A 16,232-nucleotide genomic window follows, 5' to 3' on the forward strand; every position below is an offset into this window, starting at 1 on the left:
TCTTCAACCACTTTATTGTCCCAACCCCTTTCTCACATATTCTTTAACAGAGTTTTTCGGATGGGCTAACACATTTCGACACCTCACTCCTTCCTCTCTACTCTGTCACCAACCTTTCTCCATCAAATATGCATTTGGCACATTCTGTTTTGGCAGAATTATTCAGCTATGTGTGGCACTAGTGGTTTTAGTAATGGCTACCTACCACCAATTGGACAATACTGTGACTTTTGGAGTATAATTATGATTGTTGTTCATTGCTTGTTCTCAATTTTGTTTTCTGCTCCTTTTCCATGTACAAATCGTGTGGTGCCACAACCCTGTACTTTGGCTGTTGAACGTCTCAATCATACTGGTAATATTTTACCATTGTATCATGTAACCATATTATGTTTGCTTACTGATCATTCTTGGCTGACCCTACTTGTACCTATATATGTGTTTTTGTGTTTTTTCCTGATGAATTTTGGTCCTGCCCTTATGAACTATGTTTGGTGAAAAAACCTTTTTGGTTTCTATTTATTGTGTTCATGTTTACCTTTGGACCACTGTTGGTCTCCATTTGATTTGCCATACTATGTCATTTATGTTTCAAATCACTAACAGTTTTGCCTTGAAAAAGACCCGGTTTTGGGGTCGAAATACGTGTCGGCAGATCTGTTCCATATCTCACCGCAAACTTTATAAAACCATTTAGGCTGATGACCATGATTTCCAGCTTGACTCGTACTATTGTATCTAAGCACTGATATAGATCTGTTGTACCTGTATCTGCCTTATTTTGATTTTGGGTTGTGCAACGCGACAGAGGGGACACCTTTTCCTTTGTTCATCGTTCCTTACACAGAAGATACCACGAGAATTCCCCTGTAAACCTATTAGGACAAGACTTACTTAGTAAGTTGAACATGACCATAGCATTCACAGAGAGGGGTATAGTGTTTTCCACCGCCGGCATGTGCCCGCTCCGAGCAATGCTACCAATACAAACAATAGCAAACGAAATAGCCATACGGGGCAGACCAACAAATACAGATATGGCATACAAGTATTAGCAAGAGTAGCGTCAGAAATCACGGGGAAAGAATTGAGAGTACCATCTGATTTTGTATTCCTTCCAGTGGCCGCCCCCGAAATAATGCTGGCACTGTTCTCTCACTCGATCTGCAAGCGGAACAGGTTTCAGCGAAACACATTGTAGCAATTGGTATGGACACACATGGGTGAGACTGGCGGACAGTCTTGTGCATTGGCCCGAATGTACCATTGCGTGAATTAACTGATGAAGAGATGTTCACTGACAATGACACTGATGGGGAAATCATAATGGAAATGCCCTCTGATATTATGGTACAACACAGACGAGTGACAAAACCCATCATGGCCATTGTCGGCGCACTGCTATCTTTTTGCAATACGGATCTGCAACAGGTGCTGCCATATTTGTGGTCAACCAACCCCCATGACGGAGGACTATTAAGAGATGTGAGCGCAATGAAAATAAAATTGAAGCCAGGTGCCGTCTTGCCCAAGGTAAGACTATACCCTTTGCCCAGAGAAGCAAAGGAAGGAATAAAAACCACAATACATGCGCCCTTACAGTTATGCATCATTGTCTCCTTTAACTCTGCAGGCAATACAGGCATTTAGCCGATCAGGAAAGCGGCATGGGGTGGTGTAGGATCCAGGGTCTCCGCCCCCTTAATGACATTGTTCAAAAAGAGTTCCCTCTTGTCCCAAATCTGGCGTCAATACCGTTTAGTATCCCCAAACAAGCAACCCATTTCACAGTGGTGGACCTGAAAAATGCTTTTTTCTCAGTGCCTCTCGATCCAGAATCCCAATACCTTACCGCCTTCACAATAGGGGGGGGGAGGAGATATGAACATTGCAGGCTGCCCCGGGGGTACTGCGAGAGACCAAGCATTTTTAACAGAATATTGCACAAAGATCTTCGCAATATTGAAGTTCAAAGCACCATCATTCAGTACGTCAATGATGTACTGGTATGAAGTGAGGGTGAAGAGGTATGGCGTAAGGACTATTACCCTGCTCAAATTGTTGGCCCAGAAAGGGTATAAAGTAGACAAAAATAAACTGCAGTACTGTCTAACAGAGGCCCTATACTTGGACCAACTGATCTCAAATAATGGTAAAAGGATAATCCCCCGACAGGTTGGCAACAGTACATGCCGCAGCCAGACCCCCATATAGTTAAGGACATGCAGAGGTTCCTCGGCATCTGCAACTATTGTAGGGCTTGGATATTGGACTATGCATCCTACACAACCCCTATTGCAGGTATTAAAAGAAGCCCAAAAACACAAAAACACTTATTACATGGACCCCAGAAATGCACACCACCTTCACAACATTAAAGGAACTAATATCTATAGCTCCTGTCTTAGCCACACAAGATTATGAACAGGAATTCCACCAGTTCTCACATTCCAACGGCACGTTGATGACAGCAGTATTGACACAAAAAACATCCTTGGGCCACAAGCCACTAGCTTATTACAGTGGCACACTTGACTCCGTAATGCAGGGGCAAGCTCTTGCAGCTGCTGCCTTTGCCACTGAGAAAAGCGAAACAATTGTGATGCTCCATCACGTTGTTCGTTGAACACTCCCTGTTTGCCATACCTGAATGATCAAAATCTACACTTACCACTGAGAGAGCAACAGTTTATGAGATAATCATCTCTAGTCCAAATGTCCACGCAGTACGATGAAAAACAGTGAACCCACCACATTCCTCACAGAGTCATGCACGGAAGAGGATATGCAAAACCATGATTGTGCAACTTACGAGGGAGCAGGGGGTGACATTCCCAAAGCTAATGAAAGTTGCCCTAGAAGAGGGAGAGGTGTACTTTATAGATGGATCAGCATCCATCTGTCCAGAAACGGATGAAAAGCATGTGGGTGCAGCAGTAGTGAGACTGGAGAATGGAGAGTATGAGATTTTGGTGCAAAAACACCTTCCAATGCACTACTCGGCACAAGCAGCAGAGTTGGTAACACTCATTGAGGCCCTACACACAGCAAAGGGATGCGCAGTGACAATTTACTCCGATTCGGCTTACGTAACTACACTACATTCAGGGTTTTCCCGCTGGAGGAGAAGAGGGTTCAGAAGGGCTGACGGGTTCCCAATACAACATGCAAACTTATTAAGCGAGTTAATAAAGGCACTCGCAGAGCCCTCAGTAGTGGCCTTGGTAAAATGGCAGGCCCATACCAACAACAGTGACGAAATATCACTGGGAAACACGGTGGCAGATGCCCCTGCAAAACAAGCAGCCTATTTCCAAAAAGCACTGAACACAGAATGCATACTCAAAAGTAGACAAGAGGAGCCCTAAGGGGACAGACACAATGCCCTACCAATATCACAAATAATCGAACTGCAGAGGCAGTCACCACCTGTCAAGCAAGAACTGTGGGTCAAACGAGGATGCAGCCAGTCCCCCACAGATCTTCTATGGAGACAGGGCACTACAGGGAAAGCAGTAATGCTCGTAGAGCTATTACAGGTAGAATTCCAACAATTGCACTTCCCAGCCCACACTTTGAAATAGCAAATAGCTTCGGACATCCAGGAGGGCTGGTTTGTACCTAACCTCCAGGCGTAGCTCACTAAAATGGCCATTGAATGTATCACCTGTCAAACGTACAACTCAGGGATGACTCTCAGAACATTGCGAGGTAAACTGGCCCGTCCCATTGGACCCTTTCATGAACTGCACACTGATTACGCAGACATGGGAGAGAGATGTAATGTGGCAAAATACCTCATAGTGGTGTCCTGCCTGTTTTCGCACTGGGTGGAGGCAGGGACCTGCGCCCACCCAGATGCGAAATGTGCAGCAAAGTTCTTGGTGAGAGAAGTGTTCCTGCGTTGGGGAATATGCAACGTCATAAGGTCTGATCACGGAACACATTTCGTAAATGACATCTTCAAGCAAGTAACCACATTATCTATATAAATAAAAAAGTAAATGTTAGTTTGATCAAAATCTTAAATCTCCAAAGGTTCACCGATTGCTTTTGAAATTTTGACACAATGTTGCATTCGAATAGGCGCACGTTTTTATATCCGTACTATACATAGATGTCACACCTGTGACAGGTAAAAACATGCTTTTTCTGAAAAACAGCGCCATCTGTTGGATGTAAAAGCAACGCACGCTATACTAAATCTTTTACGATTCCATTTTAATGTTTCCGATTTAGAATGGCTCAAATATGTGCCGAGGAAACAGCACAGCGATGTGCAGCCAGACTTCAGGATGCACGGTTGCGAGCACTGCGATCGCATTCTGCAGCTTCAGATCAGCTTCATTCTCAACAGAATGAACGCGACAGGCTGAGAGTGGCTGAAAGACGTCAACAAAAGCAGATCAGCGTCAAACACAACTCCGTGCTCAGCAATCACGCAATTGCAATCGCCTTGCATTCCGGTACAACCCAGCTGATTATAGTTTGAGCCGGTATGTTCTCATCGGTACCATGACTGAAGTGTGTCTTTATTGCAAGGCTCTGAAATTTAATGGAGAAACAAAAGGAATGTGTTGCGCCTCAACTTGGAGAACCGCCAGAGCCATTAAAAACTACCCAAAAGCATTGTGAAATTAAACATATTAGAAACAAACAAGTTACTCCTTACCTGGTAACGTTCTTTCGATGGGATGTTCCTCCGACGTATTCCTTATCTATGATATTTGTATCTCCAGCTTGCTGGCCTCGGAAAATATGTTTTCCCAGTAGAGAGCGCTGTGCGTCGACGTCCGTCGAGTAGGTGTTCCTCGACAGCCACCGTATCGACGCCGATGTCATCATGCCTATACATGGCCACGCGCAGCGTCCGTTGCTCAGTTCCGTTTTGTAGAGTAAGGTAGTTATTGCATGAATGGTTACTACCCTTGAAGGAGCGTAAGCTGCAACCACAAGGGAAATGTTACTGCGGGGATGGATGGGCGGGGCGATAAGGAATACGTCGGAGGAACATCCCATCGAAAGAACGTTACCAGGTAAGGAGTAACTTGTTCTTCGAAGGGATTGTGTCCTCCGACGTATTCCTTATCTATGATAGACTCCCATAGCAGTGGTATGTGATTGGAGGCGGGAGTAAGAGATGCCATATTACTCTTTAAGAATGAACAGAGTGTGACACAGCTTTGCCAAATCTAGTCTCTTGACTAGAGGAGGAATCCAGGCTATAAAATTTGGTAAAGGTATGTGCGGACGACCATGTGGCAGCCGCACATATGTCTCAAATTGGTACCCCTCTTTGAAGAGCTGAGGAGGCTTCGATACCCCTGGTCGAATGAGCCCTTAGATTTTGAGGGGGCTCTTTCCCTGCCAGTTTGTAGCATTCCAGAATGACTAAAATAATCCATCTGGAGATGGTTTGTTTGGTTATTGGTAATCCCAACTTATGTCCTGCGTAACCTACAAAGAGTTGGTCTGCTTGTCTAATTTTAGCAAGTCTACTGATATAAAAACTCAAGGCTCGCTTAGGGTCCAGAGTCTCTCTTCCTCTTTCCCCGGATGGGGAGGAGGATAGAATGAAGGTAAAGTAATCTTCTGATTAATGTGAAATTCAGAAACTACCTTTGGGAGGAAGTTAGGCTTCACCTGTAGAACGACTTTGTCCTTGTGAAAAATTGTATGAGGAGTTTTACAAGATAGGGCTTGTATCTCGCTAACCCAGTGTCGGCGATGTCCGTCGCCACGGTGATGGCGTGGTCCGAGGCCACCTCACCTTCCTGCAGGATCTCCAGGGCCTCTGCCCTCTTGTCGTCCGGCAGAAAATCCAGCAGGGGAGCTATCTTGTACCCCAGCTCCCTGTCGTAGCGAGCCACGATAGCCAAGGCGTTGGCCGCTTTCTGCCGACGAGATGACTCTACGTCCCATAGCATCCAATTTCTTTCCCTCGCCGTCCGGCGGGGAAGTCGATGTGGAGGCCGCACCCCCCCCCGCTTTCTTCCTGGCTGCCGCGGAGACGACGGAATCCGGGGTAGGCTGCGCCCTGAGGCATAGGGGGGCCGTGTCCGGGACCCGGTACTTTTTCTCGTACCGGTCTCTTCTAGCTGGCGTCGTGGAAGGGTTCTTGAGGAGGGAAAGGCCCTCATCCCAAATGTCGTCCAACAGAGGCACTGCGAGGACCGTCTTCCTCTTGGCCTCGCGCCGCTGATAAAGGAAGCCTTCCTTTTTCTTCTCCTCAGGGCAGAGTTGGAAAAGCTCGGAAGCCCTGGAGATCATGGAGTGGAAAGATCCGATCTCGTCGGGCGGAGAAGCCCTGGTGGGAGGCGACGACGGAATATCCTCGTCGTATGCCTCGTCGTCCGTACCCGTCGCTGCCGTGTCAGTCCCCGTATCATCCCCTCGGGTGGACGGGGAGGAGGGCGGGGCGCGACGGTTGAAAAGGAGGTGGTGGATGGATCCTTCTTTTCTTGGTAGGGGGAACACCAGAAGGTCCCGGTTCTGGATTCCCCGACGGGAGAGGTTCCTCCGTCGGTAACGGTAGCCTCGTCCTTATCTCGGAGCATAAGGACTGTATGGCCAACAAAATGGCCGCCGAGTTGTCTTGCGGCGCTGGCAGAGGGGAATCCGACGGGCGAGCAGGGGCCCCGTCGGTATCCTCGACGATGTCGTTGTCGTCACCTGCGTCGGGGTCCATTCCGACGGGCTGGCCTTCTTCCACGCCTAGGCCGTGGCTTAAGACCTCGATCAGCTCCTCTTCTGAGGTTGAGGCCGAATCTACGACGACGCCCTGCCCCCCCTTCTTCTTCCCCACGGAGGGTTTCACGGGGGTCCTATCAATGGGCACAAAAGAAGACTCCCTCCGAGGAGGCAGGGAGATTCTGGGCCCTGAGGTCGCCACCACTGGTGCAGCCTCCACAGGCTGAGCCAGGGCCGCCGCGACCGTTTCGATAGAGGGCTTGGTCGGATGGATCAAGGCCTTCACCACCTTAGGTGCGCTCACCGCCTTATCCTTGAGGGAGGGGGCACTGCCACGCTCCTCCTCTGCCTTAGAGCTCGACCGGGGCCTCTCCAGGAGCTGCCCCGGTGGTGAAGGCCTTGATCCATCCGACCAAGCCCTTCACCACCTTAGGTGCGCTCACCGCCTTATCATTGAGGGAGGGGGCACTGCCACGCTCCTCCTCTGCCTTAGAGCTCGACCGGGGCCTCTCCAGGAGCTTCGCCGGGTGCTCGGCCTTCCTCTTACCCGACCCAGAGCGTTGGCTCGTGGTTGATGGTGCCGGGGAGGGTGCGCCCTGCCTGGCGCCCGTAGAGCCCGACCGTTCGGCGCTCCCGGTGCCAGCGGACTCGCGGTGCTTGGCCTTATGTTGGGCCCCCGTCGCCGGGGCGCCCTCAAAGGTCTTAGAAGACCGCTCGGATTTCTTCTTCTTCTCGCCAGACGGGCTCTTACCCTCCAGCCAGTTGGCGAGACGTTGATGGCGGTCCTTCATGGTCCGTTCCGACATGTTGCCGCAAAACGCACAGTCCTTCTCCACGTGCGTCTTGTCCTCATGAAGGCAGTAAAGGCAGAAAGAGTGTTCGTCCTCCTTAAAGACGTTCTGCAGCTGGCATCCAGGGCAGACCCTGAACAGCTTTCCGGGCGTCGAGCTTCCCTTCTCCTGGGCCATCTCCGAGACCGGGCCTGAGAAGCTACTGGAGTCCTCCGAAGTGTAGCTCGACGAAATCTTCACCCTTGAGGGGCGCAGACGAATCCGACACGGGTCCCCGTTGATCGGATGTAGGATCGGTGGAGCTTGAGGCTCTTTTGACCGAAAGAATCGAAGTTTTTGTGAAAAAAGCGCGAAAAATAGCACTAACGCTCGAGAGCAATAGCACGAGGATCCCAACACATGAACGTGCGGTAAAAATCTGAAGATGGCTGCCAGAGGTGGTGCTTAGGTAGAGGGCAGTCATTGGCTGTGGTCAGTATGACGCAGAGACCAGTGATTGGTTATTACTACGAAAGACAGATCAGAAACGAAACTGATACTGGTTTTTTCTTTACCGAGGATTCCCAGCCTGACGACGGGGAATATTCATGAGCATGTGAATCCATGCCAGACCCCATGCTGGAGAAAGAGTGATCTATGAACAGAATGGTGAATTACCCACCCCAACAAAGTTTACGATATAACAAACTGCCTTACGACCAACCGTAGAACCTACCTCAACTGTTGATACTGTATATATGTTCCCCACTGCTCCTCCAAGCTCCCCCCAGTTTCCCAATATTGGCAGCTTAATACCGATACTAATGTAAATATGAATACTGGTATTTTTTCCGATTTACAGCCTGAAGACTACAAATGCACACAAGCCCCCCAGTGTTCTAGATAAAAGACGAACCAAAAAATCAATTGTTAATGATAAATATCGATTGGCTATTAGAAGCAAAAGGCAATCACAACAGTATAAGTACAATGCATACCACGAGTTGGGGCTGGATAAGGTAGAAGACCTACGCCATCCGGACCAGTCTAACAAATGGTACTCTGACATGAGTGCAACTGGGAGACAGGCCACGAATGGTAACTGTTAGGTGTGCTCACGGATTCCTCATGCATTAGTAGAAGCCCAATGTCTCCATCTTGCACTATGCAGAATTAGGAGACCCTTCCAGGCACACACAGTAAAACTGCAACTGTTGCCTCCAGATGAGAAAATATGCAAGAAGAAACCCAAAGGTGCAACATGCTTTAAGGAGCAGTTTCTCGCCATAAAAGGAACAATGTTCACAGAAAACAAATGGCAAGATGCAACCGTCATGTGCAAAGCTGAAGCATTGTGTGGCTTATCGGATGAAAGACAAAAGGATGGATGACATATGTGCCCAGACATGGACTCAACACGAGACAAAGTTGACATGGGTCACTACTGAAAAGCCGATAAATATCCACCACACAGAATAAATTTGAATTGTGCTTCCATGGGGAAGGAAAAGTACCCATGGGCTCAAACACCCACTGCAACAGAACCCTTGTCATCCCTGACATGCGAAAAGAACTGCCGCCCTGATGGACCATTACAGGGTGTGTGGCAAACAGGAATACTTGCATCTCCCATCATCATGGAGGGGCTACTGTGCTCTGGCAACGCTGCACTCTACACTGCTGGTGATACTGAAGAAGCATGTCCTGCGGTAAGGTGTGCCCACCAGACAGCAACCGGCAGCCCAACCAGCGAATTAAGAACCCTCAGCCCCATCTACGACATACTATCAGAAGACAAGCCAGAGTATCACGTGTCACGCAAAAAGAGAGCACCCAATTACCTCTAAGGACTCATCCAACCTTCTGGCACAGATCCCAGATGAATACAAACTTTTCAGCATCACTGATTTCCAGCATCCAAGCACGAACCAACGACAAATGGCTCCAAGTCGTCCGCCGGGAGCCGATTCAACTGGCAAATGACACAGAGGAAGGGTTCAACGTCATCAAAGTAGAACTTAGAGCACCGAGTCTAATGACAATGCAAAATAGGAACGTGCTTAACCTCCTCACAGCCATGGAAGGCAGTGTTTGGCGAAAAATCGGGAGTGCATGTTGCACATTTGTGCCCTCTTTCAATGCTGACAACGGGACACTTTCACATGTAAATGCAGCAGTACATGATCTTGGAGTAAGGCTGAGAAATGAGGGTGGTGTCCAGTCAAGTGACTGGTTCAGCATGGCGTTCGACTGGGTACCCTCATGGCTCGGAGTTGCAATGAAACTACTTATTGCCATCATCATCTTCCTTCTGGTGATCTTCTCTGTGTGCCGGTTAGGGGTTCGATGTTGTGCAAAGGCGATTCCGGGTAGTGCAATGATGATGGTCACTATTGGTAACAAAAATAGCAATGGTAAAATGCCTCATGATACTAGGGAAGCCCAAGTACAAACAGGTGAGAGAAACAAGCCGAAATACCACATGGTGGCGGTATATAATACAGGGGACGTAATAGACAACTATTATCAGACTACAATTAAACAACCCCAAGATCTCGAAAATTATAAAGGAGGTGTGGTCGACCTGGATGGGGATAGGGACTATTTAATTGACATGCACTCCTCAGGAGTGTGCCCGACGTGGGGAAAGTGAGAAATGTATGAGTGGCGTGGATGCCTATAAAGGGGACTCCCGCCTGGGATGAAGCAGTGAAAAGGGCTGAGGAGCGAAGACGTACTGAGCGAGGGTATACTTTACTTTAGGAGTAACGAAAGGGGGGGAATGTTGGGGAGACATGGTCTTTTGCGCCCCTTCACCATTCCCACACTGAATAAAATCTAGTGTATGCTAAAGGTGGAGACACCTCCCCATACCCAGTCTATTATTTGTACTAACGAACAGCAGTGGACAAACAAATAACTAAGTCTGTATCTGCCTAGAAACTAAATTTTTGTGACACCTCTGATGCCATTTTCTGCTAGGCCCAAATATGATCTCTAGACACCGTCTCTACCCTGACCAGCGCCTCTCCCACGCAGCCCAGACCGCCCCTGCCTCCTGCCAGCTCCACAAAAGCCCCGTTCTCACAGATGTCCAGCCATTCATTGTTGCAATCTTTAATATCATCCCAAAACAGATGAGCTCATTCGTACTGTGAGAGACCGGAGAACGCCTCGGTCTGTATGCGTATTCATCTCTACAAACCTGCTCATGCACCCCTGACCCCACCCCGCCAAGCCACAGTCCACTGAGCTCAAGCCCCTCAGATCTTTTGCTACAGATACACATCTAACCCTTTACGATAACCAGATCGGCACCCACACCATCGTCCTAAACCCAGACACCAATCTATCCTCCCTAAACAGAACACATGTCTATCCGTATCATGAGGCATCAAGTAGATCAAAAAACCCACAGGGCAGGCGCTCAGGTCAGGACACTGTTTTATGAACCTCCGGGTACAGGGGTCGGAAGGCTGGGGTATCTGCCAATGGGCTCTAAAAGGCCCTACTCATGCACCAATTATTATGTCCATAGCTATTCACTCTGAATAAATGCCTATTGTTTAGTTTAGATTAGCTATGTAACTCTTTTTGAACTGCACCGACTTTCACAGCAGAGAGGAGCTTAGCTGACGCACATGCTCCCTGATCGACTTAAACCCAACAACCAATTGCAGCCGGACATCACCAATGGCACATGCTGTGCTACGGGGGCCTACCAATTGAAACTGTTATTTCGTACGGTATGTCATTAGATCACTCATGACGTTATTTTGGTTCATAAGGTGCTGTCCGTGTATTGTTTGGCAGAGCGCTCTCGGGCAGCAGCGTTCGCTGCTTGCAATTTAGCTTATATAAATTAATTACACTTGCAATTAGTCTCATTCCCTAGCGGGGGGTGTCAATTTATTTGGTCTCAGGTATACATGCAATTTTGGGGACAAGCCTTCATTACCTAAAAAACAGCCATGGTGTCACGTGTGAAAATATATCACCATGGACTGTGGGATTAGAGGCAAGAGGTCTGTCCACCTTCTGCTAACTCACTAAAATGACCTAGGGTGCCAGTGGAGCCATGCTGTCAACATCCAAATTATTAGGGCATCCTGATTCCAATGACCCAAACCAATAAACATGGCAAATGATGCCAAAGGTCCTGCCTCACAAAACTGGACAAGCTAGATCCAGTATCGTTTACAACCTAACATTTGAGGTATTGATGACTAAAATCACTAGTAGGGAACTGATTGACTGGAAGGAAAATAACTCCAAATACAAACTTCAAACAAAAGAACAGAAATAGAGATAAGTTAAAAGTAAGCCCGGAATCTGTAAGCGTACAGTAGGGCTGGTATGTGTGTAAGGAGTTGGGAATACAGGGTCTGCAAAGAGGCAGAGCCTTGCTTCTGTCCATACTCTGTTTTTATATGCGCTACAAAGAATTATGCCCTTAGTACTCATGGTACAGGTCTCTCAGGAGCCCGAGGAAAGGGTATAGATGTGCCAAGTGAGAAAGAGGATGCAAATGTATTAAGAAAATGCAACTAATTGATTCCATGCATAAATCCCCATGAAGACATGTACTTATTTCACAACCAGTTCTCTTTACATGCACAACAAAAGTGACGAATACTTACAATTTAGTTTCATAATCTTTCCAAGCTTTATCAAAAGGCTTTTTGAGATCCTGATGGGGAAACAAATAAATAAGGCAGTCAAAGTAAACCAATCACTGAACTCAATATCCTGTTATTAAAAACATACACAATCTTGGGGTAGAATATGAAACAAAACATACATTTTAGAAATTGTCTTTCCAAGATATGTTCCTTACATATTAATTCTCTACACGGAATCTGCTTCTGCAACTTTGTAAAGTCGTCTGCATGCATTAATTCATGTCCGATCAGACATATTTCCCCACAGCTCTGTTCTAAGCAAAGTCACCAGAGGTCAAGGCTGCTCCTATGGCCAAGAACAGGGGGAGCAGGTGTCCACTTTAAGACCAGATACAATCAAATGCAAAATGAAGATCGAACATAGTCCACAGATACATGGATTGGAAGCTTCTCTCCAAAGAACAGTAGCAACCACTTGCTGTTGGAGGAGCACAACAGTAAGATTTGAGAGAAGTCCTTGTTATTATTAGATTGTGGTCAGAAAGGCATATCTGACCATAGATTACATTTTAAAAGGACTAAATGGCCACATTCAGTGATTATGAGCCGGGGTTAAGAACATAACCCTTACTGCTGGCTCAGAGCCAGTAACTAAGTGAGAGTTCAGGGAGCAGTGACTACTAGTGCCAGAAGATCAGAATACAGATACTGCCCCACATTGGAGCTACTAGTACTAGATATGGCAATACAGGGGACTGCGGGGCTTGTTTGCTTGTGAATCAGTTTCCAGATAATTGCCAATGAGAGAAATGTGTAAAGAAACTTGTCCTCCCATTGAAAGAGAAATGAATCTCCCAGGGAGGCTTCTCCTGATCCATTCTCATTTAGATTTGAGGTCATCCAATGATATGAATCTGCCATCAGGGGCTATATCTCCTATTGTATTGCTCTGTAGGTTTGAGAAACATTGTAGAAAAATAGCCTTGTGTGTGAGTGGTATGCCTCGGACGTGATATATGGCCATGGTGGGGAGTACCATTGTCCCAGCCCGGCCCATTTCGCCAGGCGATCCCATGCTCTGAGGGTGACATTCAAAGGCTGTACTTCTGCCCTAGTGTATCGTTCCCGCGTGGCCCACAGAAGTCCCCTGAGATCATCTGGTCAGGTAAGAGCTTTCTCGAGGCACGTGTGGGGCAAATCGCCTGTGGGGGACCACCACCACCAGGCGGCATATTGAACCGGGCAATCGAGTGGTATAGAAAGAGGTCAGGGACATCCAGGCCTCCCTGGGAGCTCAGTCGACATGGCGTGTCTAATGAGACGCAGAGTTGCTTCCCGGCCCTTACCCATTTAGTCATCATGCTCTTTATTCGGTTCCAAAAGCTTGTAGGCGGCCAGATCGGGACGTTATTAAAGACATACAATAATTTTGGCAGGACCACCATCTTGGAAAGTGAGATCAGGGCCGATTGAGAGATGGGAAGGCGTTCCCATGTGTCCACCCCGTGTTCCAAGTACTGTAGGGCTGCAATGTAATTCTCCTCATACAACCAAACTGGGGATGTGGACATGCAGATGCCTAGTTAGCGGATTCCCTGTGGACAGCAGACAAAGACATTTTACAATGTCATGTGGGGAGACCCCTTCGGTGAGTGAGAGGACCTCAGATTTGGTCCAATTGATTCGGAGGCCCGATAGGGCTCCAAATTTGGTGATCTCTTCTACTACGGGATTCAGGTTGGTTTGCGGGTATTTAACATATTAACATATCGTCCACGTATAGATAGACGGTGTGTGTGTGAACGGAGTATAACCCCTCTGTGGGCGTGGTATTCCCTCCGGGGGCGCACGCCACCGGCTCAATTGCCAGGGCAAACAAAATGGGGGAGAAAGGGCAGCCTTGTCTAGTGCCTCGGGATGGATGAATAGGTTTGGATTGTTTACCATTGGAATACACCAAGGCTTGCAGGGCCGTGTATAACAATCAAACCCAATGTAGAAACGAGGTACCCATGCCAGCCCGACCGAGGACCTCAAACAAAAACGGCAGTTCGACAGAGTTGAATGCTTTTTCAGAATCTAACGCAGCTACTGCTATTGGGACCTCCGGGTTAAAGTTATGCATCAGGGTGAAAAATCTCTGCAGATTATTTTGTGTAGAGCAGCCAGGTATGAAGCCTGCCTGATCTGGAAGGACCACACTGGGCATGTGAGGTAAAAGCCTGTCCGCTTAAAGCTTTGCTAGGATCTGGTTATCGGTGTTCACCAGTGATAGGGGCCTATAGGACGAGCACTTCCTGGGGTCCTTGTCTGGTTTAAGAAGGACCGTCACTATGGATGTTCTGGTGGAGTCAGGGAGCACACCAGTCGAGCTGGCCGCTTCAAACATGCTACATGAGTGGGGAATGAGTAGGTCAGGGAAGGTTTTATATAGTTTGACTGTAATGCCTTCAGTCCCAGGGTTTTTACCATTGGGGAGGGACCAGATTACTTTAAGGAATTCTTCGCCGTCGGGGGATAATTTAACCTCGTTCCGTCACATGTCATTTATTCTCTCGGTGTTCCTGGTGGGTTCCCCACTTGGATGTCTCCATTTCTATTATAGGATCCAAGTGCCGCTCCTGCCTGATGGCCAATGCTAGAGTCCTACTAGGATGGTCCCCCTCCCCATACCTAGTGGCCGCTATTGGATCACACAAGAATCTTTCCTTGCTGGCCATCAGCGAGCAAATCTCTTGCCTCTTCACCTCCAGGCTAGCCTGAAGTTCGGGAGAGTCCTGCAGGGCTTGTCGGGTCTCCATATTTTTTAAGACTTTTTCCTTGGATGAGATGGCTCTACAGATACACTTTAGGACGCCCCCCTCCTAGGAGATACAACAGCCCCGAACATAAAGTTTAAAAGTTTCCCAGACCACCCTGGGTTCAGAGACTGAGTCAGTGTTTAGTTGGAAGAATTCGGTAATAGCTTGGCGGATATCTTCGCGGAATGCTATATCCTCTAGTGCGCGGGCGCTAAAGCTCCATCGGCGTTGCTTGGGAGGGGTGATCGGGCCAGTGAACTGCAGCAGGACTGGTCAGTCAGGGTCCAGGGTAAGATCAGCGCTCTATATGACACTCAAGCCAGTTCTGGGGACATTTGGATGCAGTCTATCCTGGAGGAACTCCCGTGGACATTCGAGTAGTAAGTGAACTCGCGACTGTCAGGGTGGTGGATGCGCCATGTCGACCATGGTGCAATCAGCTGCGATGATGTTGATTTTTGGGCTAACCGGGTGATGGTTGTCTGCATGGATGAGGACCTAACCTGGATCAGTGACCGGGCTATGTTAAAATCCACCGCCCACACCACCTCGTACCCTGCAAATGTACCAAGGTGTTCAGAGCAAGTCTGGAAAAATTCCGGGCAGTCATAGTTAGGGCCATATATGTTTATGAAGAGAATGGACCATCCTGCTATTTCCCCAGCTACCAGGACAAATCGGCCCTCCTCATCAGGTTGTGCAGTTTGAATGCCAATGATCGATATATATAATACATTACTCACCGTAATCGTATTTCTGATGCTTGTATCTGCTTAGATTCACATGCTGTGCATAGGCCGACATCTAGTGGAAGCTGCGGAGTATTACAGTTTGTTTTTCGAAACTCGAAAATGGGCGTCGACACAGGGCGTGCCAGTAATACTATCCCTAGTGTGACATCCACTGTACCCAAGATCCCTCACGCGTCTAGGATCCTCAGATTGTATTTTTTCTGACATGAGGTAGCATGAGGAGTAGCGCGAGTACAGATAATCCAAGCAGATAGACAGAAAGGTAAGACTACAAGCAATCATGCGCCTTCTCTCGGAGGGGAGGAAGGGTGGGTCGCATGTGAATCTAAGTAGATACAAGCATCAGAAATACGATTACGGTGAGTAATGTATCCCTTCTGAGGCTTGTGGAATCTGCTTAGATCACATGCTGTGCATAGATTAGCGAGCAGTACCAGAAGAAGGAGGTGGGATGTGAGAAGGGTCATGAGCAAATAAGTGTCTTAGAACCGCTTGTCCCACTTGTGTATCTGCCTTGGAATGGGTGTCAATGCAGTAATGCTGAGTAAAAGTGTGAATGGATCTCCAAGTAGCTGCTTTGCAAATGGTGTCAAGGGG

At 47.9% G+C, this 16,232-nt stretch overlaps 1 protein-coding gene across 5 annotated transcripts in view; it reads right to left on the bottom strand.

Moving 5' to 3' along the window:
- Window positions 1-16,232, bottom strand: part of ASAP1 (ArfGAP with SH3 domain, ankyrin repeat and PH domain 1) — a 2,617,237-nt gene that overhangs the window by 2,097,622 nt on the left and 503,383 nt on the right. For all 5 annotated transcript variants that reach the window (XM_069621633.1, XM_069621635.1, XM_069621634.1 and 2 more), the window contains one exon: window positions 12,101-12,150. In XM_069621633.1, coding sequence (XP_069477734.1) covers window positions 12,101-12,150 — 50 coding nt within the window. The remainder of the gene's footprint in view (window positions 1-12,100; window positions 12,151-16,232) is intronic.

Source organism: Ambystoma mexicanum, chromosome 5q, assembly GCF_040938575.1.
Source record: "Ambystoma mexicanum isolate Mex_15411 chromosome 5q, UKY_AmexF1_1, whole genome shotgun sequence".
NCBI lineage: Eukaryota > Metazoa > Chordata > Amphibia > Caudata > Ambystomatidae > Ambystoma > Ambystoma mexicanum.